Here is a 27,912-nt window from a genome sequence, read left to right as displayed (position 1 = left end):
CCAACCAAACAGGTGAAACAGCGATAATAAAGGTTTATTACTGAAAAACAAAGTCAGGAAACCGAACCAAACCGAACCAAAGCAGAGAGAAAACAGCGACCCGGTCACGTTTAACTCAACAACCAGTTAATCTGAGACATTAAACGTCCACAGCTGGTGGAGGAACCGCCGCGTCAGTCGCTCATCTGCAGAAAAACAAACGATTCTGTTAGTAAATAATAATCAGATGTGAAACGCGGACCGGACCGGACTGGACCCACCAGAACCGGCGCGCCGCGTGGTTCGCGGGTTCGGAGCCGCAGCTTGGTCACGGTGGTCTCGGCCATGTCGGCTCTCTCCTCCGCGTCGTCCAGCTCCAGTTGGATTTTTGTGAAACGGACGCTGGTGTTGCTCACCTGCTCCTCCTGGCGGACAGATGGAGGAATGACACCGAATGAACCACCGGATGGAAACGTTAAAACTCCCAGAGGGAAAAAGTTTTACTCTGTTTGTAACTCTGAAGGCCACCATTATTTCAGATCTACAGATAACCTTTGACCTTTCCTGTGATGCAGCTGTTTGTGTTTTTCTGGCGGCTGCTGATGTTTCAGAATAAAAGCGCTCCGCTGGGTCTGAGCGGTCCAGACACTCACTGCGGTCTCCGCCTGTCTCTTGTAGCTCTTGGCTTTGGCCTGAAGCTTCTCGATCAGTTCCTGCATCCTCAGCAGAGTCTTCCTGTCCTCCTCCGACTGCAGGACACAGAACCAATGAAGCAGCGGCCCAACAGAACCAGAACCAGAGCAGCGGCGGCCGGGGGCTCAGACCTGCAGCGACATCTCCTTCACTCTCCTCTCAGAGTGACGAAGGCTCTTCTGAAACTCATCGCTCCTCTTCCTCTCCTCCAGCAGCTCCAGCTGAAGCTCCCTGACCTGCAAACAGCAGAAACTGAGACACTGGAACCAAATACATTCTTTTATTTAATCATTATTCTGTTGAATTAAAGAGTTTTTGTAAATAAAAAGGTTATTGATCCAGATTGATTTGCTAAAGAAATGAAAAGCAGAACATTTTGGGGTTTGAGGACATCGATGTGTTTGGGTTCTGAAACTACAAGCAGGAGCTCCTCATCCTCAGCAGGTTGTTTGGTTTGGGTTCAGCCCAGATCCCCCAGAATCCCTCTGGGTTCAGCGGATCAGAACCGGCAGAACTTCTCCTCACTCTGGTCTCCAGCTTGTGGAGCTGCTTCCTCCCTCCTCTCTGGGCCGTCTGCTCCGCCTCGTCCAGCTTCACCTGCAGGTCTGACAGAGTGAGTCACCACTCAGCTGCCTAATCTGGAATATAATCTGCAGCACAGATTATCACTAATTCAGCCACAAATTCATCAGATGAAAGAATTTCACTTTGATCTTTGTCTTTTTTATCACAGGTTTAGTTTCTGTGGTTAAATTACTGAAGACACTTTTTAATCCCTTGATGTTCTCAAACATCAACGTTAATATTTTATCACTCTTATGTGCAGCACCTTCTCGCCTGGCCCCAGACCTTCTTGCCTGGTTCCAGACCTTCTCGCCTGGTCCCAGACCTTCTCGCCTGGCCCCAGACCTTCTCGCCTGGCCCCAGACCTTCTCGCCTGGTCCCAGACCTTCTCGCCTGGCCCCAGACCTTCTCGCCTGGTTCCAGACCTTCTCGCCTGGTCCCAGACCTTCTCGCCTGGTTCCAGACCTTTCACTGTGGCCTCCATGTTCCTCTTCATCCGCTCCAGCTGGCTGCTGCTGTCCTGCTCTTTCTTCAGCTCCTCGGCCATCAGCGCCGCCTGCAGGAACAGCAACGATCAGGAACCACAGCGCCACACTCTGACTGAGCCCGGGGTCAGAGGTCAGGACTGACGTCAGTGATGGCCTTCTTGGCCTTCTCGCTGGCGCTGCGGCTCTCCTGCACGGCCTCGTCCACCTCTCCGGTCAGCAGAGACAGGTCCGTCTCCAACTTCCTCTTCTGGTTCAGCAGAGCCGCGTTCTGGAACGCAGGAAGCCTCGGGTCAAAGTCTGGAGGTCGGCGAGGCCAGGGGTCAGAGGTCGGCCGCAGGGTACCTGAGTGCTGAGCAGGCCGACTCTCTCTGCCGCCTCCAGCAGCTCGTTTTCACTCGTCTTTCTGGCGCGGTCGCTCTGCTCCAGCGCCGCTCTCAGCTCCGCCTCCTCCGCCGCCATCAGCGCGCCGCGGCGCTCCGACAGAACCAGCTGCTCCTGGAGCTGATTGGCCGCCTGGACTTTGTCCTCCAGCTCCACCTGCTGCTCTTTGACCTGCAGCAGAACCAAGTGATGACCCGTGTGTGCCGCTGCCCGCCTGATCCGGTGGGATTACCTGTGTCTGCAGGTGTCTGATGATCCTCTGGCTCTCCGCCGCCTGCCGGGTGGCGTGCGCCAACTGGACCTCCATCTCGTTCAGGTCCGACTCCATCTTCTTCTTCAGACGAAGCGCCTCGCTGCGACCGCGGATCTCGGCCTCCAGCCGGGCCTGAGTGCTGTCCAGAGAGCGCTGGTGGGTCCGCCTGGAGGAGGAAAGCACCAAAACGCCGATCAAGAGACTTCCTGTCTGAGACCGGGTCAGAGGACATCGGGTCAGAGGAGATCGGGTCAGAGCAGCGGACTGAAGGCACGTTCAGAGAAACTCTGGACACGCCGCCGTTTCCTCTGACCCGTTGAGACGCTGGTTGGGTCGTCAGTGAGGCAGAGGAAACGGTTCCTGATTGGTCCGTTTGCCCTGGAAATGCAGGATTAGTTTCCAGAACCAGTCCAACACCCTGAACTGGTTCTGCCTAAACCAGATCCCTGTTTTGTGAAAGCAGCTCATTCTGGATCTGGACCAGAACCAGAGGCTGACCTTCAGGTTTCATTTCCTCATTTCCTCCAGATTCTGTTCGGTGTGCAGAACTCTCTCCATCCTCTGCATTTAAAATCTGGCTGATCGAGAAACTCTGAACTTCATGTTGACCCGATGATGGATGGACTCTCAGCACAGACTGTCCATCCAGTCCTGATCCGGCTCATTGTCAGACCCGACGCTCCTCTGCCTTTGGGTTCATTTCTTACCAGAACCGATCTGGGCCACCAGCTGCAGTTTGAAGGCTTCTGATTGGCTGTTTCAGGTACCTGAGCGTGTCCATCTCTTCGTCCTTCTCTGCAGTCTTTCGTTCGATCTCGTTCCGAATCTGCTGCAGCTCCATCTGGAATCTCAGGTTCTTGCTCTCCTCGTGCTCCAGCGTTCCCTGGTTGGAGGGGAACCGGTCCAGTCAGCCGTTCAGGTGAGTCCACAGGTACCTGGACTGAGGAGGTTTCTTACCTCCGCCTCTTCCAGAGCAGCCCTGATGTCACTCTTCTCCATGTGGAGGATCTTCTTGGTTCTCTCCAGCTCGTGGATGGTTTTCCCTTCTTCTCCAATCTGGTTGCTCAACTCGAGGATTTCCTCTGGAAAACGGCAGAAATGAGGGACGTTTGGTTCTGATAGCAGGACGGCTCAGCAGAGAGTGGACAGGAGTAACAGTAAGGTGTGTGTGTGTATCGATGGACAAACATCCTCTGGTTCTGATCAGACTACAGGCGGTCCAGTCGACCCGGGTCTGGGTACCTTGGAGGTTTTTGTTTTCCCGTTTTTCCGTCTCCAGATGATCCAGAGCCTCTTCATAGCTGCTCCTCAGTCTGAACAGCTCTGTGCTCAGACTGCCAGACTCTCTCTGGGACGCCTGCAGCTCCGCCTGAAGCTCCTCCTCCTTCAGCTTCCAGTCGCTCAGCAGCTGCATCACACGTCACACTCAGGTCCACTTCCCCTCTACAGCTTGTCGGCTCGGGTTCTGTTTCTGGACCAACCTTGTCAAAGTTTCGCTGCTTCTTGTCCAGAGCCAGCGCGGCGGCGTCGGAGCGCAGCAGTTCAGCTGCCAGCTGGTCGACGTCGGCCTGCAGGCGCTGCTTGGTTTTCTCCAGTGAGGAACTCTGAGCCTGAGCCGCCGCCGTGGCTTCAGCCGCACTTTGCAGTTTCACAACCAACTTCTTCCTGCAAACATCAGACAGACCTTTGAGACGTACAGCACAGGGTTCTGGGTTCAGACCGCGGCCAGCCGGGCCCAGGCTGTGTGAGCGATGGACTGAGGGTCGGTCCAGGGTTCTGCAGAACTTTGACTAGAATCCTCAGTGATGTAGAAACTGAGATCACAGAACCGTCACCATCCCTCTGAACCATCGATACAGAATCTCTCATGAGCTACAGCAGTGGACACGTCTGAGCTTCAGAACCCGGACGCTTTGGGTCGGGTCGGGTCGGAGTGGAACCACCAGTGTCTTCTTACTTTGCATCTTCCAGCTCCTCTATCTTCAGCACAGCCTCTGTCTCGTACTTGGCTCTCCACTGGACCAGCTGACCGTTGGCTCGAGTCAAAGCCTTCTGCAGTTCGGCTTTGGCTTCCTGCTCCTCCTCCAGCTGCTCCTTCAGCAGGCTGCAGTCGTGACGGGACGCCTGGACGGCGTGAGCCAGAGCCACCCGGGCCTTCAGCGGACATGGAGAGAAACATCTGTTGTCTCCAAGTGAAAGAGCAGAACTTTGCACAGGATGGGTTCACTGTTACCTTGCTGTCTTCCTCCAGTTGCTTCTTCAGATTCTCCGTGTCTTGGCCAAGGCTGACCTTGGAGCGCTGCAGCTGACCAATCAGGACGTCCTGCTCCTCTAACCGGCGGCTAAACTCAGCTGAGAACAGAACAGGAATGATGGGATTATATTTGAGTCCTTCAGGACAGAAAGTTTCCTCAGACTCAGCTGTGGACCAGAAACCTTCTGGTTTCAGTGCTGCTGTTCCCACCAGATAATCCCAGATAATCCCAGATAAATTCAGATAATCCCAGATAATCCCAGATAAATTCAGATAATCCCAGATAATCTCAGACCAAACTCTTAAATTAAACCACAGACTGACACAAATACTAATTGTTCTAACAAAAGCCTCCATCCTGCAGTGGGAACGTTTGTTCCCTGAAAGCATCGGTCCAGTCAAAGTTTAGTTTGGTGATGTGTGATTGGCCGGCCGTCCATCCGGTCCATCCTGTGTTTGGGTTTTACCAGTTTGGGTCAGAGCTCGGGCTTTCTGAGCAGAAACCTCAGCCAGCTGCCTCTGCAGGTCGTCCGCTCTGCTCCGGCTGTCGATCAGCTGGTCCTCATACGCCCGGCAGGTTTTCTCCACCGTCCCCTGCAGCCGTGAGGAGCGTCAGTCAGACAACCTGCAGGCAGCAGAACCGAACCGGCCACGTTACAGTTCTGGTTCACCTTGGCTCGGCCGAGCTGCTCCACGCTGGCGGCCAGGTCGTCGGCCTCCAGTCGGATCTCCGTCTTTTCCTTCTCCAGTTTCTGTCTGGCTCTCTGCAGAGCGTCGATCTGATCGCTGAGCTCCGCCACCGAGTCCGAGTGCTTCCTCCTCAGACTGGCAGCTACGGCCTCGTGGTGAAGCCTCGCCTCCTCCAGCTCCCGCCGCATCTTTTGCAAGTCCGCCTCTCGCTTCCTGTTGAGCAAATGGACTAAAGTTACTGAGACAGGTTTTGTTTTGCTCCCTTCATGCTGTGACTGTGGCAGATCTGTTACTGGACCCTGCAGGTTGGACCTTCCTGTCAGGCAGCAGGTCAATTACCTGCTTAGAGCCACCTGAGCCGCTGAAGCTCCTCCTGCCTCCTCCAGCTTCTCTCCCAGTTCCTCCAGCTCCGTGGCGACGTCGTTCCTCTGACGTTCGGCTTTGAGGCGACACGCCCGCTCCGCCTCCAGCGCCTCCTCCAGCTCCTCCATTCGGGTCTGCAGGAGCAGCCAAACCAGTGAAGCGCCCAGGACCAGAGGAGGATCCGGAAACCTTTGGTTCTGGGACCCACCTGCAGCTCCTTCATCTTCTTCTGAAGCTGGACACTCAGCGCCTGCTCGTCCTCCAGCCTCTCATGGAACTGAACCAACTCAGAGTCCTTCCTTTGGAGGAGTACAGGGAATCACAAACTTTACTTTTTGCCTGGTTACTTTAGCGAAAGGCTGATCTTACTTCTTCAGTCTCTCCTCCAGATTTTCCTTTTGGCTCTCCAGGTCCTTCACTGCGTCCACAGAGAGCTTCAAGTCGCCCTCCAGCTTCTTCTTCACTCGCTCCAGGTCGCACCGAGTCTTCTTCTCCAGGTCCAGGGAGGTTTCAACCTGCCAAGAGGATATGACATCACAGCGTCGCCTAGATGAACCACCAACGGTTTAGATGGGCAGGAACATTCCTGTGCCATCTGAGTTCTCAGACCAGCTGAAACTGGTTGGTTTCGTTAAAGTTTAGTTTCACCAAAACCAGTTTTTCTGGATAAACTCTAAACTCTGATGTGTTTAGTTGTTCAATAAACTTTCACTTGAATAAAGTGGGAATGAACTTTGCTGAATTTAGCGCTTCAGCTTGTTAGCGTTAGCTTCTACTAAATACTGCATTGGTTTGTTGCGTTAGCATTAGCTGGACTGATTGGTGACTCAGGGTTGGAGCCGTTAGCCTGCTGGTTAGCGCTGTCCACCACTGCTGAGAGGAACTTTTCTTACGTTGTCCACCTGCTGCTCCAGACGAGCTTTGACCTTGGCCAGCATGTTGACCTTGTCCTCCTGAGCCTGAAGGTCGATCAGCACCTGCTGGTGAGCCTCCAGCAGAGCAGCTTTCTCTCTGCTCAGAGACGCGACGGATTCATCCATGACGACCATCTCGTTGGTCAGGTTCTTCACCTGCAGGCAGCGGAGAGTTTCAGCCTGCGGGAAGCGCAGCAGCTGCAGCGACACGCTGCGAGGCGCCGCACCTTGTTCTCCACGCCGTGCCGCTCCTTCTCCACTCTGGCCAGCGTCATCTCCAGGTCGTCCACGTCTCTCTTCAGGGACAGCACCTCGTCCTCCAGCCGTCGCTTCTTGGACGTCAGGCTGGCGCCGGCCTCCTCTTCGTCCTCCAGACGCTCCTGCGTCTCCTTCAGCTTGGACTCCAGAGAGATTTTGGACTGGATCAGCTGGTTGCAGCGGTCCTCTGCGTCCATCAGGTTGTCCTGCTCCTGATAAGGAAGATTCAAATCCAGACTCTTAATATTTGAAATAGGTTTGTTTCTGTTTTGACGTCAGCAGCTGGTTGGTTTAAAGGAGGAATAAAGATTTGGAGGTGAAACTGAAGGCTCAGCGTTTCTTACAGCTTGCAGCTGCAGAGCCAGATCCTTCTTGTCTTGGACCAGAACCACCTGCCGCTGCTCGGCCTCCTGCCGCCTGACCTCTGACCTGATGAAGAAAAGCCCAGCGGTCAGAGAACTGAGGAGAACGTCCTCCAGACGTTTCATCCTAACATGGGACGGACCGTTCAAACGCTTCCTTCAACTTGGCGAAGTCGTCCTTCAGAGCAGCCAGCTCCTTCTCCACCTGGGCGCTCTTCAGCAGGGGGCGGAGCTTAAAGAACAGCATCATCCACGGCCAGGTGCGCACCGAGAAGAAGGCCCTGAGGTTGAACTGGATCACCGCGGAGGCGTCCCTGACAGGAAGAACCACAAACATCCAGCTTCACAGTCCAGTCCAGGTTTTACCAGAACCGCCCGAGTCTGAGGAAAAACCTGGATCTTCTACACATGAATGACTGAACATTGTTCTCCAACATGGCTGCTGCAGGAAACAGGAAGTTAGCGTCTGTATCAGAGCAGGAAGACTGATGGCGGCCATGTTGACCTCTTCAGCTTCAGCTCCTGAAGTTCCATCCTCATCAGCTTCCCGCGGCTCTTGGCCTGAACCGTGGTGATGATGCGGGACAGACGGCTGTCCCTCATGTCCTCCAGCTGGCCCAGCAAACCCGCCTTAAAGAAAACCTGAGGGGGGCAAACGGAGAGGAGGGTTAATGACTGAATCATCCGTTTGGGTCAAACTGGGAACTGGGGGGTTTCTACCTTGGTGTGTCCGAACTTGTACTGGTTGTGGTCGATGTCCAGGGATCCCAGCAGCTTCTCTGCAGCCTTCCTGCTGTCCATGTACGAGTCCTCCGGGATCGCAGACGGGTTCAGGATCCGATACCTGACAGGAAAACCAGCTGGTAAATGTTATAGGTGAAACCAAAAACAAGTTTAAATCCAAAACAGTAACACAAATGGAAACAAACACAATAAATTGGTTTTTCATGATTTATTGGACGATAACCTCTTCAGTCTGATGTTTTGGTCCAAGTTCGTCCTTTTATTGAAGAATCATTTTGTTTCTGGTTGTCTCTGTTTTGTTTGGACGTTTAAAATGTTCGTCAGGTTTTAAACTTTATTAATCTCTGAAAATGTTCTTATTGCCATTATTACCATTATGTGACAGGAAATGGTCTCAGAACAACAATATATCATTTACTGGAACAACTTCTGGGACATTTTGTCTTCCAGCCAAATGTGTTTATGTGCAGTTGCCATGGTAACAGGGAGGCCATTTAAAGGGGTTTTTGCTCAGTTTTATGACATAACGTCATAAAACGTCATAAAACGTTATATCATAAATCATCCACTGACATTCATGGCTCAGAGCCGAGTGAAAATGAGTGAAAAGGTCAAAGTTCAAAGAAGAAAACCCTTCTGAAAGCCTGGGGGGCTTTAAAGATGGCCGCTACATCCAGACCACAGGGGACCGGCTCTGACCTTTGACCCAGAGTTCCTGTGTCGGGTTAAAGTTCGGGACTCACCGCTGTTTAAATTCGGCGTAAGCGATTCGGTTGGGAAAGCCTTTCCGGCAAATCCGGATCCCCTCCAGGACTCCGTTACACCTGAGCTGGTGGAGCACCAGGAAGGGATCCATCACACCTGGGAGACACAGACTGGTCCCCTCAGCAGGAGGCGGGACACACACACACACACACACACACACACACACTTACACGCACAGACACAGACACACACACACACTCACACACAGACACACCCGTCCAAACGGCCAACACTCGTTCACCAGGAAGACCAAGTACCCAGAACCATTTCAGCAGCATCATCAAACCTGCCGAATGGTTTCCCTGGTTACTGGTTACCCTGGTTACTGGGATACCTGGACTCTTGGTCTCGTTCGGGATGATGCAGCGAACAAAGTGAGGCTGAGTGCTGCGGAGGTTGGCCATCAGCTTGTTCAGGTTTTCCTGCCGTTAAGCAGAGAGAAGGAAACTTTACGCTGTGAATAAATACGACTTCCTGCTTTAACCAGAAACAAAACAGATTCCTGGAACCAAACTGGAGCAGAGAGGAATCAATGTGACATGAAAGACGACTTCAGGAGACGGACAGACGGACGGATCTCAGACGTCTTTGTCCCTCACAGTGAAGCTGAAGCCACAGATCCTCTCATGTCTCATGAAACATTTGTCTTCCTCCAGAGGGAAGGAGCCTTCAGACTCCATTTTGTTTTTTATATATTCTGTTATCATCCGTCTCCTCATGATAATGAATGAGAAACCTGTAAACTATCTTGTGATTTTGTCATTAAATGTCAGTGTGATGTCTCAGCACATTTTCTCAACAATATGAAACGTGTCAGATAAGATGTGACACAGACTGAACATTTCATCATGACTTTCATCTCCTCCTAACTTTCCTCACGCCGTTCTGACTCACCTTGTGCAGCTGTGAAACTGTCTGGAAAGAAGCAGCCTTCCTCTTCCGGTGCTTGGTCTCCCCCTTGTGGTCACCAGCTGCCACCGCTGCTAACAGGAGAACGGACTGCTTGGTGCTGCCTGTTGCTGGAACCCGGCGGTTTGTGAGTTTGGTGCTGCAGTACCTGAGTCAGAGCAGACGTAGTTCTCAAAGAGCCCGGCCATCAGCTTGTTGGAGGATTTCTGGAACAGAGTGACCACCGTCTCATTCAGAGGATCTCTGTTCTTATCCAGCCAACCGCAGATGTTGTAGGGAACCTGCAGGCAACGCAGCAGGAGTCAGGGCAACCAGGGGCCGAGCATCCAACCAACCATCCAACCAACCAACCAACCAGGGGCCGAGCATCCAACCAACCATCCAACCAACCAACCAACCAACCAACCAGGGGCCAAGCATCCAACCAACCAACCAACCAACCAACCAACCAGGGGCCGAGCATCCAACCAACCAACCAACCAACCAACCATCCAACCAGACATCCAACCAACCAACCAACCAGGGGCCGAGCATCCAACCAACCATCCAACCAACCAACCAACCAGGGGCTGAGCATCCAACCAACCAACCAACCAACCAACCATCCAACCAGACATCCAAACAACCAACCAGGGGCCGAGCATCCAACCAACCATCCAACCAACCAACCAACCAACCAACCAGGGGCTGAGCATCCAACCAACCAACCATCCAACCAACCAACCAACCAACCAACCAGGGGCTGACCATCCAACCAACCAACCATCCAACCAACCAACCAACCAGGGGCTGAGCATCCAACCAACCAACCAACCAACCAACCAGGGGTTGAGCATCCAACCAACCAACCAACCAGGGGCCGAGCATCCAACCAACCATCCAACCAGCCATCCAACCAACCAACCAGGGGCCGAGCATCCAACCAGCCATCCAACCAGACATCCAACCAACCAACCAACCAACCAACCAACCAGGGGCCGAGCATCCAACCAACCATCCAACCAGCCATCCAACCAACCAACCAACCAGGGGCCGAGCATCCAACCAGCCATCCAACCAACCAACCAACCAACCAGGGGCCGAGCATCCAACCAGCCATCCAACCAACCAACCAACCAGGGGCCGAGCATCCAACCAGCCATCCAACCAACCAACCAACCATCCAACCATCCAACCAACCAACCAACCAGGGGCCGAGCATCCAACCAGCCATCCAACCAACCAACCAACCAGCCATCCAACCAACCATCCAACCAACCATCCAACCAACCATCCAACCAACCAACCAACCAACCAACCAACCAACCAGGGGCCGAGCATCCAACCAGCCATCCAACCAACCAACCAACCAGGGGCCGAGCATCCAACCAGCCATCCAACCAACCAACCAACCAGGGGCCGAGCATCCAACCAGCCATCCAACCAGACATCCAACCAACCAACCAGGGGCCGAGCATCCAACCAACCATCCAACCAACCAACCAAGGGCCGAGCATCCAACCAGCCATCCAACCAACCAACCAGGGGCCGAGCATCCAACCAGCCATCCAACCAACCAGAGGCCGAGCATCCAACCAGACATCCAACCGGACATCCAACCAACCAACCAGGGGCCGAGCATCCAACCAACCATCCAACCAACCAACCAACCAACCAACCAACCAACCAGGGGCCGAGCATCCAACCAGCCATCCAACCAGACATCCAACCAACCAACCAACCAACCAACCAGGGGCCGAGCATCCAACCAGCCATCCAACCAACCAACCAACCAGGGGCCGAGCATCCAACCAGCCATCCAACCAATCAACCAACCATTTCTCCGATCCATCCATCCATCCATCCTCCCTTGCCTTCAGACAGCCTCAGGTGGGATAGCTACCAGGAGGCCCAGTTCTGGGTCTGAAGTGATACCAACAGGACCAGAACAGAACCAGGTACCCACCACTCCCGCGTAGTGAACCAGCTCAAAGTGGGTCTCGTATTTGTGCTTCTTGTCGGGCCGTGGGCGCTGGAAGTTGGGGGATTTCCCCAGGTGGTGGTCGAACAGTTTGGTTTTCAGGCTGTGGTCCGTGGCCTTGGGGAACATGCACTCCTCCTCCATGATGGACAGGATTCCCATTGGCTTCACACACAGACAGCAGCAGTTCAGTGTTTGCATGTAGACCCGCCTCCTCCAGGCGACCAGCAGACTCACCCTCTCAATGAGGTCGATGCAGGCCTGCAGGTCCAGACCGAAGTCTATGAAGGTCCACTCTATCCCCTCGGTGTTGTACTCCTCCTGCTCCAGGATGAACATGTGGTGGTTGAAATACTGCTGCAGCTTCTCGTTGGTGAAGTTGATGCACAGCTGTTCGAAGCTGTTGAGCTGCAGGAGAAGGAGACATGATGGATCTCCAACAGGAAGCCTCTTTAGCAGTGGGGCGACTCTTCTGCTGATGCGCTAGTTCCATAGCTAATTTCTTTGGCGCTAGGACCGATAGCGGAACTGATGTTTATGACTAGTGATTCAGGGCTAACGCAGTTAGCGGTGCATACCACTGATGGAGGGTATCAGCATGACTGAATGTAGCCCTTTAGCATTAGCTTCTGCTAATTAACATATTGGTAAAGCATGCTAACGGACCTGATGTTTATAATAATGTGCAGCTAACTATTTAGCTAGCCGCTGTTCTTTACTAAACACTGTGTTCACATGTCAGTTGGACCTCCTGACCGTTTCAGGAGAAAACTCGGATCGTTGGCTCCTTGGATGCAAATCAGGTTCAGAAAAACTTCAGTTTCTTTTAATCAAACTAAATCTGCTGATTCTGATTTGATTTTTAAGTGCAGACATTAAAACCTGAAAACATGATCCTTTAAATGTTTCTTGGTCTTGTTTCTTCTTTACCTCGAAGATCTCGAACCCAGCGATGTCGAGGACTCCGATGAAGTACTGACGAGGCAGCGCGGTGTACAAAGACGAGTTGATCCGCCCCACCAGCCACTTGAACATTCGGTCGTACGTGGCTTTGGACAGAGCTGCCACTGCGTAGTTCACCTGGACACAAACATCCTGCGGTCATTTTAAATCCACTTCGTCGTGAATCTGGGCCGGATCTGCTGATCACCTGCTCCACTGTCTGCCCTTTCACTATGAACTCGTTTCCAACTTTGACTCTGGGGTTCAGGAGTCCTTTCAGCAGCTCCGAGGAGCTGATGCCCATCAGGTACGCCGCCTTGTCAACACCTGGGAACACGAGACAAACCCAGAAAGTTCCAGAAAGATCCAGAAAGATCCAGAAAGATCCAGGGAGGAAATCCCTTAATATGAAGCTTTTAGTTTTCAAGGCTCCCAGAGAAAACAGGACTGAGGGATTCATCATGGGTCTACACTGTAGTTAGCTAGAAAGCTACATATTTTCTGTACAGGTAAATATTTATACTAATTATTTAGCTTACAAACTAAATAAATATTTATTTCAATGGTAGATATTTAGTTTAGCCTTAAAAATATTATAATTTGATTGTAAACTAAATTCGTAGTTGTTTGTTTTAGAGGTAAATATTTAGACTTTAGTTTAATCTGAGTATTTAGTTTGAGGCTCGCTGTGTCTGCTGAAGGAAACCAGCGTCTTACTTTCTGTCCCGTCGGCTTCAGCCTGCTCTTCTCTCTGCTTCTTCTTGAACTTCATGTTCCCAAAGTGCATAATGGCTCCAACAAGTTTGTAGCAGCCGAGCTTCTCCTCCGCAGTGAATCCCAGAGTGTCCATGGCGCGCTGCCATGACAGACAGGAACCACAGATTATCCCCCAGCAGGGGGCAGACAGGAGGCGGGTCGGGGGTCACCAAGGTCACCTACATCAGTGAGACTCAGCTCCTCGCCGTCGTTGACGCCCTCCACTGTGGTGACGCCCTGGGAGCACAAGTGGTAGTCGTAGGGGTTGGTGGTCACCAGCAGCAGGTCTGCAACACATCGACCGAAAAATCAGGTCCAAACAGCAGGGGGCGCCACAGCTGCAACATGTAAAATCAGGTCCAAACAGCAGGGGGCGCCATAGCTGCAACAAGTACAATCAGGTCCAAACAGCAGGGGGCGCCACAGCTACAACATGTAAAATCAGGTCCAACATTTCCATAATGCCAAATATTTAGCTTTGAGTTAAATGTTTAGTTTATGAGCTAATTTTTTAGCATGCTATCTCCAGTTTCCATAAACACATCCTGTGAGATCTGAGAAGATTTTCTGCTGCTTTTAATGGTTTTAATGTGGAGAAAACGTCCAGCTGGTTTGTTGGGTTTGAAGCAAAGTTATAAAAATGAGGCAGAATGCATTCATTAAAAATTTTCAAACATTTAGATGAAACAAAATGATTTTAAGACGTTAGTTCAGAAAATGAACATGTAAACAGCAAAACATGCTGAGCCAACAGGATAACTTTTAAAATGTTTTTTAAATGCTCATATTGAGCAGATCTTACAGAAGGACCAGATATGAAAACTTTACTGAAGAATTTATAGAAATACAAACAGGAGCGTTTATGTTTATACAAACTGATATTGTCATTTACGTTTGATTTTCGTTAAGATTTAATCAGATTATTATTATTAATACAATTATTCAGTTAATTTTTCAGTTCTCGGTCCTGCAGGGTTTTCCAGATTCTGTGCAGGTCGTTCTCTCTGTCTGTGCTTCCTCCTGCATTATTCCAGCTGTCTGATGAGGTCATCGCGGTGGGCGTGGTTACCTTGCAGCTCTGGCTTGTGATTGGACAGGATCTGGTAGTAGATGTGGTAGCTTCTCTCTCCTGGTTGCTGAAACACAACTCTGGATTTTTCCAGGAGATCTGGAGGAAAAACACAGGAAGCTGGTCTTTCTGTTGTCAGTTTTTTGTTTAAAGATATTCTGCAGAAAATGTGTTGGAAATTGCAAAGAAAATCAGTTTTTCATAAAATAATCATTGAATTTGTTGCCTTGATGCTCTGGATGTTTTGAAGAGTCTAGATAAAACAATTCGACTCACAGATGTCGATGTCGGCAGACGCCAGCCTCCCAGTCGGACCAAAATGGATCCTGATGAACTTTCCCTGAAATGTCCAATCAGATTCAGTCACAGGCCAAGCAGTCCCGCCCCTCTGGAGCTTCTGGCCAATCAGATCGCTGCACTCACAAAGCGGGACGAGTTGTCGTTCCGGATCGTTTTGGCGTTTCCGAACGCCTCCATGGCCGGGTTGGCTTCGATGATCTGGTCCTCCAGGGAGCGCTGGACAGAACCAGAACCAGAACCGTTAACAGAACCAGAACCAGAGTCCAACAGTTAACAGAACCGAAACCAGAACCGGTCTTACTCCTCTCTTGACGGTCTCTCCCAGCGCCGCCACGGTGGCGAAGTACTGGATCACTCTCTTGGTGTTGACGGTTTTTCCGGCTCCGGACTCTCCTCTGGAACAGAACCAGAACCGGTTCAGAGAGAGATTCAGAGCAGCTGGATTTATTTATTCACAGATTTTCTGTCTGACACCATGGTGACAGTTTCATCAACATGTAAAAACAGGGACAAACTGCAGCTCTACGTAATTATTGATATTTTTTCGGACTTACGTGATGAGCATCGACTGGTTCTCCCGATCTGTGGAGGGAAGTTAAACCTGGAATGAAGAAACCTGGAAAACCTTTCGATAGTTTGGGTTTAGCAGTTATTGTTTTCTGTATTTTGTTCGGATGTGATGATGAGCCGGAACCAGAACCTGGTGAGTTAGCGCTGCCGTCCGCAGAGTTACAGGCAGATTAAAACTTACATCAACAGCTAAATATTTAGTTTACAGACTAAATATTGAGCTTTCTAACTAAATATTTAGTTTGGAGCCAAACATTTAGCTTTCTAAATGTAACTAAATTTGATTTACTTTCCAAAGTAAATGTTTAGTTTGATACCAGTTTGTTTGGAGCCAAATATTTCCCTGGCTAACTAAACTGAGCTGAATGCTTAATTTGCTAACATAATTTAATTTAGAGATTCCTAACTGAATAGTTAGTTTCAAGCCAAACGACTGGCGTTGATGTTTGTGTAACTTTACAGACGGCGCCTGCAGCTGAAGTCGGCGTTTTGAATGAAACGGGTCAGCCTCCGGTCACAGTGACTCACTCTTCAGCAGGTCGCTGTAGGCGTTGTCAGCCATGGCGTAGATGTGGGGGGGCGTGTCCACTCGGCGCCTCCCTTTGTAAGCCGTAACCACCGGCGACAAGTAAACCGGCAGCCATTTGTAGGGATTGACCGCCAGGCAGAAGAGGCCGGAGTAGGTCTGCAGCGCAGAGCGATGAGGGTGAGAGGAAGCGGTTTCCTGAGGTCAGGCTCCAGAAGCTTCCTGTGATACTTGCATAGATCATCCACATGCTGTAGCGCCTCCGCAGGTTGAAGAGAACCGACGCCTCGTTCAGCTGCGTCAGCATGGCCATGTCCTCCAGCAGGTCGAACTTCGGCGGGTTCATCGGCTGCAGCTCGCTTTCTTTAACCACCAGGAACTGAAACAGAGCAGATCGTCAGGACGGCTGGGTCTGGACCGGGTCCAGAACCAGAACCAGGACCAGATACAGGACCAGGACCAGAACCAGAACCAGGACCAGAACCAGGTCCAGGACCAGGACCAGAACCAGAACCAGGACCAGATACAGGACCAGAACCAGAACCGGGTCCAGAACCAGAACCAGGACCAGATACAGGACCGGGTCCAGAACCAGGGTTAGGGTTGATAGTTTGAGTATATAGCCGGTATCCATGGAGACAGAAAACTTGAAAATAGTGAGAAACCACGTCAGTGTGACAGAACCAGGGATTATTGGACCTGAGTGGAAACATTTACTGTAACATGACTGAGACACTCAACATGGCAGGTCTGAATTTATGGTTTTAGTTTTGTGAAATTAGCCGTTTGTTTTTTTTTTCTTTGGCTGCCGGTTCAGTGATCCATGGTGATCCTGGTTCTGTTGGACTCGGCAGAGTCTGGGTTTCTATCTGATGACCAGTTTGTGTGGGCAGGACTTGTTGCTGCAGGTTTTCCAGGTGTAGAGTTTAAATCACACAAACTAAATAATCAATGCTGTGCTGCTGGACATTTAAATCAGGAAAATCTGATTCTCTGAAGGTTTTTCTGACCTTTGACCTTCTGAGATAAAAACAGAAGCACTTTGACTTAAAGGTGCATTAATGAACTTTTATTAAAAAATGTTTTTCTTCTATTTGTTAAAACTGTCACCATGGTGATAATCTGTGAAAACATCAACAATATTATTACCGTGTAAAGAAATGCACTGATCCCTCCAAAAACAACCAATCAGAGCCAGTAGGGAGGGCTTAGCGCTGTCAATCACCTTGTGAATGCGCTGCTAATTGTTGTTAGTGGCTATGCTAACTAGCTTTAGCATTCACAACATTCACTGCTGATGGGGAGAAGATGTAGCACAGCGGAGAGAGAGGTGGGTCAGGGTGAATGGCACGTACACAGGCATGATTGACAACGCTAAGACCGGTCTCCTGGCTCTGATTGGTTGTTTCCAGTTAGCATCAGGTGAACGAAGAAGAGCTCAATTTATTTCTGCTTCATATTAAACTGTCACAACAAGGTGACAGTTTCTACACATTTATAACCAGAATATTCTTTATAAAAGTTTCATACTCCAGCTTTAAGCACCCAAGCTCAGTTTTTCCTAAATAATTTTAAGTATTGAGCTAGCTGGGCTAACTGTAGCGTAGCGTTAGCTAACCCGTCCGTCTCTGGTCTCCACCGCCGTTTTGTCTCCGTTCAGCTCTCTGACCTCCACTTCGATGTACGCTTCAGCTTCATCCGGCAGCCAGACGCGCTTCGTCCCTGGAAGAGTTTAGATCTGCATGCATCAGATACCAGGCAAAACATTATGACCACTGGCAAAACATTATGACCACTGGCAAAACATTATGACCACTGGCAGGTCAAATGGTCATAATGTTGTTAAGCTCCAGTCCCTCAGGCAAAAAAAATATTACTGGTTATGTGTTTTTACATTTAAAGCATCAGATATTCTACAGAGGCGTGTAGAGCAGGGGTGGTTAACTCCTGGTCCTGGAGGGCCAGAGGGCCAGAGGTCCGGTCTCCTGCGACCTTTAGATGTGTCTCCACTTCATCACACCTGAGTCCAATAATGAGGTCATCAGCAGGACTCTGGAGAACCCGACCGGTTCTCCGGAGAACCCGGCTTCACTGAGGAGGAGATTCATCTGTTGGGTTCAGGTTGTTGGACCAGAGAGACTCTAAGAGCTGCAGGACACCGGACCTCCAGAACCAGGACTGCCCCCGGTTTAGACCATTTCTAAAGTTACTCAGTTAAAGATGAGCAGCAATAATTTGGGTTATTTATTGTCATAAGATCAAAGAAATGGTGGTTTATATTAATCAAGTTATTCATTCATTTTTAAATGTCACACTTTAAAACTAAATATTCAGCGAAGCATTTAGTTCACAGACTAAATGTTATTAAATGTAAATGTTATTTGGTGAGAAGTTTATATAAAGATTAGCAAGGCCCAGGTCTGTTTGTGGTCCACTTCCACTTATTGACAAGCAAATTAGCATATTAGCTAACTATTTAGCTTGCTAACTAAATATTTAGCTTAAAACTGTTACATGTATAAATGAATGATTAACATGGAGAAAATATGACTGAAAAATGAACCCGGTTCATTCAGACTCATTCCAGCTCAAAGAGAACAATCTGCTGGATTTGAATTACATTTTTATCAGAACACAAAACTATTAGGAATAATTACAGATCGCTGAGTATTTTCCATCTCATGTTCTCCTGCGTTTGGCAATACCAGGACACAAAACGGTTTAACTTGCAGAATAGGTTTGGGTTTAAATTCTCCAGATTTTGATCAAATCCAGGATCTGCAGGGAGCTGTGACAGACGAGTTGACGAGTCCTGCTGACCCGGCGTCACGTCCCACATCAGGACTGTGGTCATAATGTTCTGCCTGATGCATGCGGATGTGTTTACCATCGAAGGCCTGGGCCCTGGCAGCCAGCTGCTCCAGGTTGGACAGGCGCAGATAACGAGCCGCTTCTCCAAACTCCTTCATGTCCAGGAAACGAGACATCTGAGGACACGGAGACGCAAAGTCCAAGAAGTTCTGAAATCAACTTTCTGAGTCTAGCTTGAGTCCAGATGTTTAGAAATATCACAAAAAATAAGAATAATGAGAATATAACAAAAATCAGTTACGTTTGTCTCTATTTTCAAACATTTCAATTTATGGACAATTATAAAAGGAAACGAATTATATGTAAATGTATAAAAACTGACCTATATTTAGAAATATAATCACTCACTAAACCAAGTAGACATAATTTCTTTGTGTGAATATGTCATTTTTTCAGATTTATTTTTATCCAGTGGTAGAAACGGCTAGCGTAAACATTAGCTACACTGAGCTAACGTCAATTCTGCTAACACTAAAGGGCTACACCAACACCAACATAAGGATGAGTGGAAGCTAATGCTAAAGCGTTGAAATGCTAATATTAACGATGTTTACAACAATATCGCCCTCTACTGGCCACATGTGTTATGTTTGGTGAAGTAAAAACTGAATCAGGATGAATTTTAACTTGTTTTCAGGAAATATTAAACCTTTTCTCACATTTGTGATGAAATGGAAACAGTAAAGATTCGGCTCTTCGTATCTTCTCCCGAGCTTTCAGAATAAAAGCCTCAGTATTTTACCAGAGTCCCTCTTCACCAGCAGGCGGTGAGTCCTGAGGGCCGGACCCGGAGCGGAGCGGCGGGCCGGGCTTACGAACCGGTGTTCTGTCAGATAGGCATACATTGTCAGATCGTCATACGCGTATGACAAACTGATGGCTATATCTGTCAGATCAGCATACGTTTGGATACGTTTCAGCATACGTTGTCAGATAGTCATACGCTTAGCTCAGACATGTATACGTTGTCATTACCATATGATTTTATTTAATCAGCAACATAAAATCATGACGTAGATAAGGATTTTTTTCAAAAGTGAAACACTGGTTTTGCCCCAGTTTCAGTGTGGGTAAAAATTGCGTTTTCATACATGCTATCCAAGTTAGCAGACATGCTATCCAACCCAAAAATATTAAGGAAGTGGGGGACGTGAATTTAAACAGGGCGTGTTTTAGGACGTGTTTTGTAGTTTACTGCAGCTGCAGCAGCATTAAATTTAATTTATTTAGTTACTTTTTATTGTGTCTCTTCTCGCGTATGACAAGCTGACGACTCCTCTCAATATGGCGGACCTCCTGCAGAATGCGCATGCGTGCGCATGCGCTCTTACCATATGTATGCTATTCTGACATGTATGGCTATCTGACAGAACACCGGCCGGGTCAAGTTTCCGTCTCATAAATCCTGGCGGTAAACTCAGCTGATCGTCACATCAGCTGCTGGAGGTTTGACTGAACACCCGGAGAATTCAGACTCCTGCTGTACTGCAGGTTCCTCACTAGAGGGCGATGTTGCCTTATTTACGGAATCATGCAGTTATTCCAGATTTTTACACATAAAACAGAAAATATTTTCACAAAAATAGAAAACGTAATCTTGAAAATCTTTTTCATCTGATAAATAGAATTTATCCCCCAGATTATTTCAGATAGATCTGTTTCCATCAGCTTAAAAATTAATTCAATAAGTCAAATATTAAAGAATCACACAAAGCAAACTGCCAGCAAACTGTCTCTGACTGGAAAATATTATTTGGAAATTTACAGGCTAACAGCAAGAACGTGGGATTTTAACTAATCATAAGAATAAATTATGTTCATTTTGACCACATTATGTATTAATGTCACAGTTTCAAATGAAAAATTTAATAAGAAAGCCAGCTAAATGTTTAGGTTGGAGCTAAATATTTAGTTAATAAGCTTATTTAGTTAGGAATATTTAGCTTAGCTAGTTCCAATCTAACTGTTTTGTCAGTTAAAGAACAGATTTTTGTTGTTTCACCTCAACAGCAGCCGCCGGGGCTGCTGGGTAACGTAGTGCAGCAGGTTGTTCCTACCTTTCTGAAGCTCTGCAGCGTTTCCTCTCTGAGGGTTGATGTTGGTTCGGCTGTTCGGCTTTAAAAGCTCCCAGCATGTGACCGCCTCCGCTGCGGCTCACTGGGAGAACTGGTCTGACTGGGCGGCCATATAAGGTCAGACGTCCACCTGCTCCCTGCTCTTCCTTCATCTCCTCTGTCCCGATCAGCCAAATGGAAACTTTTACCAGAAAATTATTAGAAATCCTTTTTAGTTTCTAGATTTGTCGACATTTTAATGTTTTAATCCTTACATGAATAAATGAAGAATTAAAAATTGTTTTATTGACATAAACATACATTTAGAGAAACTTTCTGATTAATTGGAACATTTTTGAACTTTTGAAAGCCTTCAGTTTAGGATCAAATTATTGGTTGAATAAATACTGAAAGGCTATTAATTGGAACTTGCTGCTGAATTAAACTCTGAGTTATTTTTACCCGGCCTGGTCAGAACTGATCCCGGCTGGCTTCTGCAGCGGCAGACAGAAAATCCAGCTGGTTTCAGGGGGTTGTTGGTGCAAACCCTGGATTATTCTGGGATTTCTCCTGTGGACGTTCGGCAGACATCTGGAGCCTGAGGATGATGAATGACAGGATGAAGAGCGGAGGCTCAGCGGGTCAGGTGTGTGGCTCATATGCTGCACAGATCCCAGTAATCCCAGTCCCAGCGCTGCGGTCCCATCAGCTGTCCCAGCGCTCCGTCCGTCAGCGGCTGGACAGGCATCGCAGCGTCTGACATTTTCCCCCCGTTTTGTCACCATTCCTCTGTAACTCCTGATGATTCTCTGTAATCCCTGGAAAAGTCGCAGTAAAACCAGGAGAGACACAAACAGCTGCAGTTCAGACACAAACGCTGCTGAAGCTGCTCTGCTGCAGCAGAGGAGGAAGCTACTGCAGTTTGAATCAGTTTCTGCAGCTTCTGAACCAAAACGGCTTCAGACTCAACTGGGAGGCAGATCTGAGACATTAAAAGGTCTGAGTGGCTCTGGAATTAAAACCATAACATCCACAAAACAAACAGTTCAAAACCCTCCTTACTGCTAAATCATCCAGAAAATAATCCGAGACGCAGAAATCTGGTATCAGAGGAAAATTTATATCGGCCAAAATCGACCTGAGCAGGTCAGGCTTTTTAAAGACCAGTAACCGGCCAGAAAACTGCAACCGGTGCAGCCCAACTTAATACACCGATGAGCTGCTCTAAGCTGCTGTTGGTGTTTTGTTGTTTGCTGCTGAGCTTTTATGTGCCTAAAACAAACATTATATTTACATCAACTTATGTGAAACTTCTGTTAAAATCATTTGAAGGCTCAGAATCAACCCGGTACCGGCACCGGTCCACATTCTCAGGGGAGAAAGACTCACCTGGTATGAATAAAATTTTTAGCTATTGGAATAATGCTTAAGATAAATTAATTTAATCTTAGAATGTCTTGAATTTGTGTATGTATTCCATCTTAATGCAGCCTGATGTAAAAACATTTTGCTAGAAAATGTCAAAGATTGAGAACTTTTGTTATCAAACTTTATCAAAAACCAAACCCCCACCAGAAATGTACAGAACCAACCAGGAGAACAAACTCATGTAAAGTCAAAACTCACGCTAGCATGAATGAATCTGGCTACGTTTCTATTAGCAGCTTCACAAACCTTTCAGATAAACATCAGATTGAAACAAACCTTTATCTGAGCGTTTCTCTATTCTTCCTCTTTCCTTTGTCTCTCCCTGAAGGATAAATCATTTTGTTTTGCTAACTTTTCTTACCTTTAGCTGTGGTTTGGACGCTCTGCTCATCACAGCTTATCGCGAAGCGTGCGGTACCTACCGCGGCCACCAGGGGGCACCAAGAGCAATTAATTTTTTATTTTTTATCAATAAAATAATGATTTCTACATACATTATAAAATATGTATTATTGTTCAAACAAATCACTTCATAATGAAATTGTATGGTTTTATTATTATATTGATATAGAAATCGTTGGTAAAAAAAGAAAGAAAGAAAGAAAATCAGCTCCACTGAGGGGCCTCTAGCGGCCCTGGGCCCTCAGGGCCGGCCGGGGCCCAGGGCCTAACCCTAGGCGCTGCATAGTTTGCTTTTGCTTTGGGCCGGCCCTGCTTGTGTGTCCTTTAGCCTCTCGCCGTTCACGGATTAAGAAAACCAAAAAGATGTAAACATTTTCTTCATTTTCTCAAGAAAAAAATAGAAAGAAGAAAATTTGTCAACATTTTAATTTTTTTTTATTTTGACGTGATTTTTAAAGTCAGGAGAAAAATAACATTTGGTGAGACTCAAACATGTTCTTTGTATGTCATCAGTTTTTGCTCCCATCAGATTGTGATGCTTCTTAAACATCTTTTCCTGCTTCATGCCGTCAGTCTGGTTCTGTTAGTGGCCCGGCAGCCGAGATAAGGACGGGTCGTTTCAGGGTCGGTTTGGGTCGCTTTGTCTTCTTAATAAATGAAATCATTTTCATCAAACTGCTTTGGTTTTTTATCAACATTATTTTCCAAACTGGAGCAGATTAATAAGTAAAAACGTTTAAGGTGGTTAGAATGAAGAAACTTTTGATTAAACTATAAATCTGTTGGGATGTTTTGATCAAAATTAGTTTTTGTAACAAAAGCAGCTCCATACAGGCTTAGTTCAGGGTTTTTAGCGGATCTGTGTCCTGGCTGGATGTGAAGCCGAGTTAAACCCAGACCAGCGGGCCGCCGGCAGCTGTCGCTGCTTCCCAGAATAACTCCGGGCTCCTCTGGCGTCTCTCTGCGGTTCTGTTGGACTTATTGTCCTCAACCCGGCTGACGGACCGGACCGGACCGGACTCCGCTGGAGCGCCTTCCGGTCCAAATGACTGCGGTCCGGACCGGTCAGAGCCAGAGAAGAAGTCCAAAAGTGAACCAGAATGGCGTCTCCAGAGTAAGTCGATGACGTCACGATGAAGAAACCTTTAATGATCAAAACAGCAGGAAGTTCTGATGGAAGCTGAAAACTAAGATCATATTTCTCTTGTTTTTGATTCTGTAAATCCAGAAGAGAAAATAAAATAAAACCCATAAAGCTGCTGCAGTTTGTTACTTATTTTAAAAAGTGTTTATTTTACATATTTGTTAAAACTGAGCATGTTGAAGCATTTTATTATGAGACATTTAATCTGTGAGAAGATCATTATCACTGTCTGAACCAAAAACAACCAATCAGAGCCAGGAGGAGGGGCTTAGCGCTGTTAATCATTCTCATGTACTCGCTGCTAAATGTATTCATAGTGGAGAAACAATTCACCATTACAGAAAAAACATATTTCATCAGTGGCTATGCTAACTAGCCTTAGCATGTACAACAAGAGTTGCTGAAAGGGAAAAGATGCAGCAGTAAGAGGGTTGAGCAGCACCAGATTGTGATTGACAGCACTAAGACCCGCCCCCTGGCTCTGATTGGCTGAAGCTCAACTTTTCCACCAAATCGTTCTCATCACATGAAGACAATTTGAAGAAACATGTAAAAAATATATTTTCTAAAAGTTAATAACCAACTCCATCAGAGAGCTGATTGGTCCAGATGTTCCACAGACATTTTCCCAAACCGGCCAAAAGGTCAAGAGGAGAAAACTGAGGCATGTTTTTAAATTAAAACGGAAAAGAATTCATCTAAAGACACTCCTCAATAATAAAGGGACAATATTTTAATAATATAAACCAGGTCTTACAGAGCCTCTGTGTTCAATGACAGATAAATATTTTTCCAAAACTGTTTATAAAATAAATGTTAATAAATAAATGTTTCAGAAGATTGTGTCTGTGAAAATTGTGATTCTTCTGTTGTAGTGACTGCAGAACAAGCCCCAGGCATCATCCCTCCACCGCCGTGCTGACTGTCCTCAGCTGCTTGTGCTGGAAGCTAACGCTGCCGCCATTTTGTTTCTGAAGAGGAACTCAGTAAAAACTCAGCAGTTTTATTAGAGGACAGAAAACGGATTTTATTTCAACATGATCTGATCTAAAGCCACAACTTCCCTTTACAACAAAAACCTTTTCCTCGCAGAACTTCAACGTTTTTTTGTTTCTACATTAAAACAAACAGATTTTAGTTTAATAATGTTCCACTCAGACCGAACAGAACCTCCTTCAGTGTCTGGACCGGGTCGGACCTTCAGCCTCCTGAAGATCCTTTAATGCATCAGAATAATTTATGACATAAAAACTAAAAGCAGCACAAACTGAAGCACAAACTGTTCAATCTGCTGCTAATCTTTACAACTCAGCAGGTTTTACACTACAGAGGGTCACATCAGAGCAGTGTGTGTTGTGTGTGTGTGTGTGTGTTGTGTGTGTTGTGTGTGTGTGTGTGTGTGTGTGTTTTGTGTGTGTGTGTGTGTGTGCGTGTGGTGTTGCTCCTGCAGCAGCATCAGTCCAGCTGGAAGCTGATCAGTCTCTTTAGGATTTGTAGATCTGATGGTTTCCTCCGGCGGCGCTCGGCGGCACGGTGCCGCTCGCTCCGGCCTGGACATCCACGAAGCCCATCCTCTGCTTCCTCTTCCTCTGCTCCGTCATCTGCACACACACAGGAAGTCCACACGTCACTCCTCCAGGTGACCCGACTACTTCCTGCCTGCTGCTCAGGTGGATGAACCTGGAGGTTCAACGTCCGGTTTAATTCATATTTGTCTTCAGGATATTCTGCATCCTGGTCCTAATGTCCTTATATGGGCGTGAGTTCATAAAGGTTATGGGTGCTGATTGTAAACAGTCAAAAATAACATAATTTGGGTTATTTAGGCTGTTAAAAGATAAAAAATGTGGTTAATATTTCAAAGTCATATTTAATTAATTTATAAAGGTCACAGATTTAAGTTAAACAATGATCAACAAAACATTTAGCTAGCAAGAAAAATAGTTTGAAGCTAAATATTTAAATATTAACTTTGATGCTGAATATTTTCTATGAATCTACATAAATAGTTAAAAAGCTACACATTTAGTTAGCGAGCTAAATATTTAGTTAGTGAGCTAAATATTTAGTTAGCGAGCTAAATATTTAGTTAGCGAGCTAGCTCCTCCACACAGTCCTCCAGCATGTGTGGAGGACTGGTGGTTAATTTCACAGCCTGTCCTGGTTCCTTTCAGCCTCGGCGCCTCTGCAGGTGGAATAGAACCAGCAACCCGGTACCTGCTCCTTCAGCTCGTTCAGCTGGCCCGTCAGCGTCGTCACCACCTTCATGGTCGACGCCAGCTTGTCCTGCAGCATCCTCATCTCGTTCTGCTCCCCGTCGCCGTCGGTTACCACCAGGGACATGGCCTGCATCCGTGGGAACCAGTCCAGGTTGTTGTTCTGGGACAGAGAGGGAGAAGGTGAAGCCGTGGGGCCGGGTCGGGTCGGTTTGGGTGGGTTCTGTTCGGGTCCGGCTCCATACATTGATCATGTGGGCCACGTAGCTCTCTGGACCCGTGTAATCCGTTTGGTTCTTCTCCCGGACCAGAACGATGAAGTACAGGTAGTTCCAGATGTTGTGCTCCAGGTTGATGTGCTCCTCGAACGAAACCGTCTTGTTGTCAAACTTATCTCTCTCCAGACCTGCAGGGTACAGACACGGCTCAGCGGAACCAGAACCGGGCCAGAACCAGGTCGGAACCCTTACCCACCGCAGATGAAGCATGTGGTCTTCAGGACTTCCTCCTTCTTCTGCTTCTCGCTCCTCAGGTCGGCGAACGTGTCGATGATGACGCCGAAGATGAGGTTGAGGACGATGATGATGACGATGAAGTAGAAGAGCAGGTCGTAGACGACGCGCGCCGGAAACAGCGGCTCCTGCACACAGGTCCGGTCCCACATTACTAACAGAACCTCCAGTAAACAAAACCAGTCCAGAACCGGGTTCTGCTACAGCCTTACTGTCTGCAGAACCTCATTAATGGACTGACGTCTGCAGATCCAATAAAACTCTCAGGTTCTCGAGGTTTTACAAACAAATCATCTGTTCTACTTTCTGGTGCAGATATTTGAACTTTGACCTCACGTTTTTGGATGGTTTACGGAGGACGTCTCCCACTCCTCCCCCGTTTCTCAAGCCGTGGTTCAGGACGGTGACGATGCACATGAGCAGCGTGTCGCAGGCCCGCTCCGTGCTGGGCTCCCCTGGAAACCAGGAGCGATGCAAGGTTAAACTCCGCCTCCCGGGGTAACTCCGCCCCTGCTCTTAACTCCACCCCTCTGGGTTAACTCCACCCCTGGCGTTAACTCCATCTGTTACCTTTAGTTGTAAAAATAATATAAATATCAAACATACCTTAAAAGAAATCTGACTTCCTAATTTAACACCTTGACATTGGGCCTCTGTCTCTTTAAGAACTCCTGCTCTCTCTGAAGCTCCGCCTCCAGGAAGTCATCCCAACATGGCTCCTCTATTAACTCGTTAAGGTTTCTGCCAGCATCAGTCTGAGCAGCAGCTCCAATTTTGGGCTCAGGAGTTTCATCGAATGTTTGCTAATTGCTGCTGACTAGTCTGAAGGAGCTGAGTGGGGGAGGAGCTGCACCTTGAAGGCGGGGCTAGGTCCACCCAGGTGTTTTAACAACTGAATGGTCGCCATGGAGATTACAGCATTTCTCAATAATGAAACAATCAGAGCAACACTGCAGGAATGTTTTTGATTAAAAACATTAAAATATGATGTAAAGATTTTTTTTTAAAAAGAAGCTGATTTTACACGACACCGGCCCTTTAACTGCCCATGATGTCTCTGCGATCCTTTAAATTCAACCTAAAGTCCTGTTTGGAGTTGGTGACCATAAGAACTTTAACACTGACTGATGTATTTGATGTATGTGATATATTGGAGAACCGCTGAACGGCTCCGGGTCAGAACCGCTGAGCGGCTCCGGGTCAGAACCGCTGAACGGCTCCGGGTCAGAACCGCTGAGCGGCTCCTACCTTCCTCCTCCGCCACCGTCTCCACGCTCGCCTCGGCGGTGCAGCTGACTCCGTCTGTGGAGCACGACTTGAGGAAGTCCTGGGCCGCCTCGGTGTGCTGAGGGTCAGCAGACAGCTGCAGCAGCGGATCCACCTCCATGATGAAATCCTCCTTCAGGAACAGGAAGCCCAGGATGGAGAAGAGGTAGACCAGGATGAGGGCGAGCAGCGCCGTCAGCAGGATGGAGCGCCCGTTCCGGGTCACGCTCTTGATCACGTTGAACAGCGTCTCCTCCCGGTAGATCAGGTCAAACAGCT

General features: G+C 48.0%; 2 protein-coding genes across 5 annotated transcripts in view; both read right to left on the bottom strand.

The window, feature by feature from the left end:
• Positions 1–19: 19 nt before the first annotated feature.
• Positions 20–22,501, bottom strand: LOC122836610 (myosin-7B-like). Of its 4 annotated transcripts, XM_044126398.1 has the most exons (48): positions 22,455–22,501; positions 21,128–21,263; positions 20,669–20,867; positions 18,628–18,727; positions 17,359–17,462; positions 15,976–16,119; positions 15,743–15,899; positions 15,199–15,226; positions 14,946–15,039; positions 14,768–14,860; positions 14,621–14,684; positions 14,345–14,443; positions 13,459–13,562; positions 13,237–13,375; positions 12,728–12,846; positions 12,508–12,657; positions 11,815–11,985; positions 11,563–11,742; positions 9,766–9,898; positions 9,603–9,691; positions 9,043–9,130; positions 8,687–8,804; positions 7,920–8,043; positions 7,705–7,841; positions 7,343–7,513; positions 7,182–7,266; positions 6,807–7,049; positions 6,559–6,735; positions 6,035–6,180; positions 5,874–5,964; positions 5,642–5,799; positions 5,284–5,515; positions 5,080–5,206; positions 4,592–4,710; positions 4,316–4,512; positions 3,840–4,023; positions 3,601–3,766; positions 3,316–3,440; positions 3,126–3,241; positions 2,338–2,524; positions 2,067–2,276; positions 1,867–1,992; positions 1,702–1,792; positions 1,198–1,277; positions 804–908; positions 633–728; positions 261–404; positions 20–185 (listed from the first exon to the last, which is right to left on the bottom strand). In XM_044126398.1, the coding sequence occupies exons 4-48, from the start codon at positions 18,725–18,727 to the stop codon at positions 174–176; spliced, it is 5,823 nt and encodes a 1,940-aa protein (XP_043982333.1). In that variant the 5' UTR covers positions 20,669–20,867; positions 21,128–21,263; positions 22,455–22,501; the 3' UTR covers positions 20–173. The 4 variants fall into 4 exon arrangements, with proteins under 4 accessions (XP_043982333.1, XP_043982414.1, XP_043982257.1 ...); XM_044126479.1 differs by lacking the exons at positions 20,669–20,867; positions 21,128–21,263; positions 22,455–22,501 and adding an exon at positions 19,354–19,433; XM_044126322.1 differs by lacking the exons at positions 20,669–20,867; positions 21,128–21,263; positions 22,455–22,501 and adding an exon at positions 19,271–19,427.
• Positions 22,502–24,645: 2,144 nt separating this feature from the next.
• The window catches only part of itpr3 (inositol 1,4,5-trisphosphate receptor, type 3), a 41,089-nt gene continuing 37,822 nt past the window's right edge, over positions 24,646–27,912 (bottom strand). The window contains exons 54-59 of the mRNA XM_044129851.1: positions 27,616–27,910; positions 26,704–26,822; positions 26,330–26,495; positions 26,101–26,261; positions 25,857–26,018; positions 24,646–25,240 (exon numbers count right to left, since the gene is read on the bottom strand). Of these exons, the coding sequence (XP_043985786.1) occupies positions 25,124–25,240; positions 25,857–26,018; positions 26,101–26,261; positions 26,330–26,495; positions 26,704–26,822; positions 27,616–27,910 (1,020 nt within the window). The 3' untranslated portion in view covers positions 24,646–25,123. The remainder of the gene's footprint in view (positions 25,241–25,856; positions 26,019–26,100; positions 26,262–26,329; positions 26,496–26,703; positions 26,823–27,615; positions 27,911–27,912) is intronic.

The sequence above is a fragment of the Gambusia affinis genome, linkage group LG01 (genome assembly GCF_019740435.1).
Source record: "Gambusia affinis linkage group LG01, SWU_Gaff_1.0, whole genome shotgun sequence".
NCBI classification, from domain to species: domain Eukaryota; kingdom Metazoa; phylum Chordata; class Actinopteri; order Cyprinodontiformes; family Poeciliidae; genus Gambusia; species Gambusia affinis.
The sequence above is the reverse complement of the archived record's forward strand: the minus strand, read 5'-3'. Positions and strand labels throughout refer to the sequence as shown.

What these genes read in the sequence shown, in the direction of transcription:
- LOC122836610 (XM_044126398.1), bottom strand. Translation starts at nt 18,727, where the DNA reads ATGTCTCGTTTCCTGGACATGAAGGAGTTTGGAGAAGCGGCTCGTTAT. An exon ending in AAGGGCAGACAGTGGAGCAG is followed by an intron (nt 12,658 to 12,727) that starts GTGATCAGCAGA and finishes GTTTGTGTCCAG; the next exon opens with GTGAACTACGCAGTGGCAGC. An exon ending in GAACGAGACCAAGAGTCCAG is followed by an intron (nt 8,805 to 9,042) that starts GTATCCCAGTAA and finishes TGTGTCTCCCAG; the next exon opens with GTGTGATGGATCCCTTCCTG.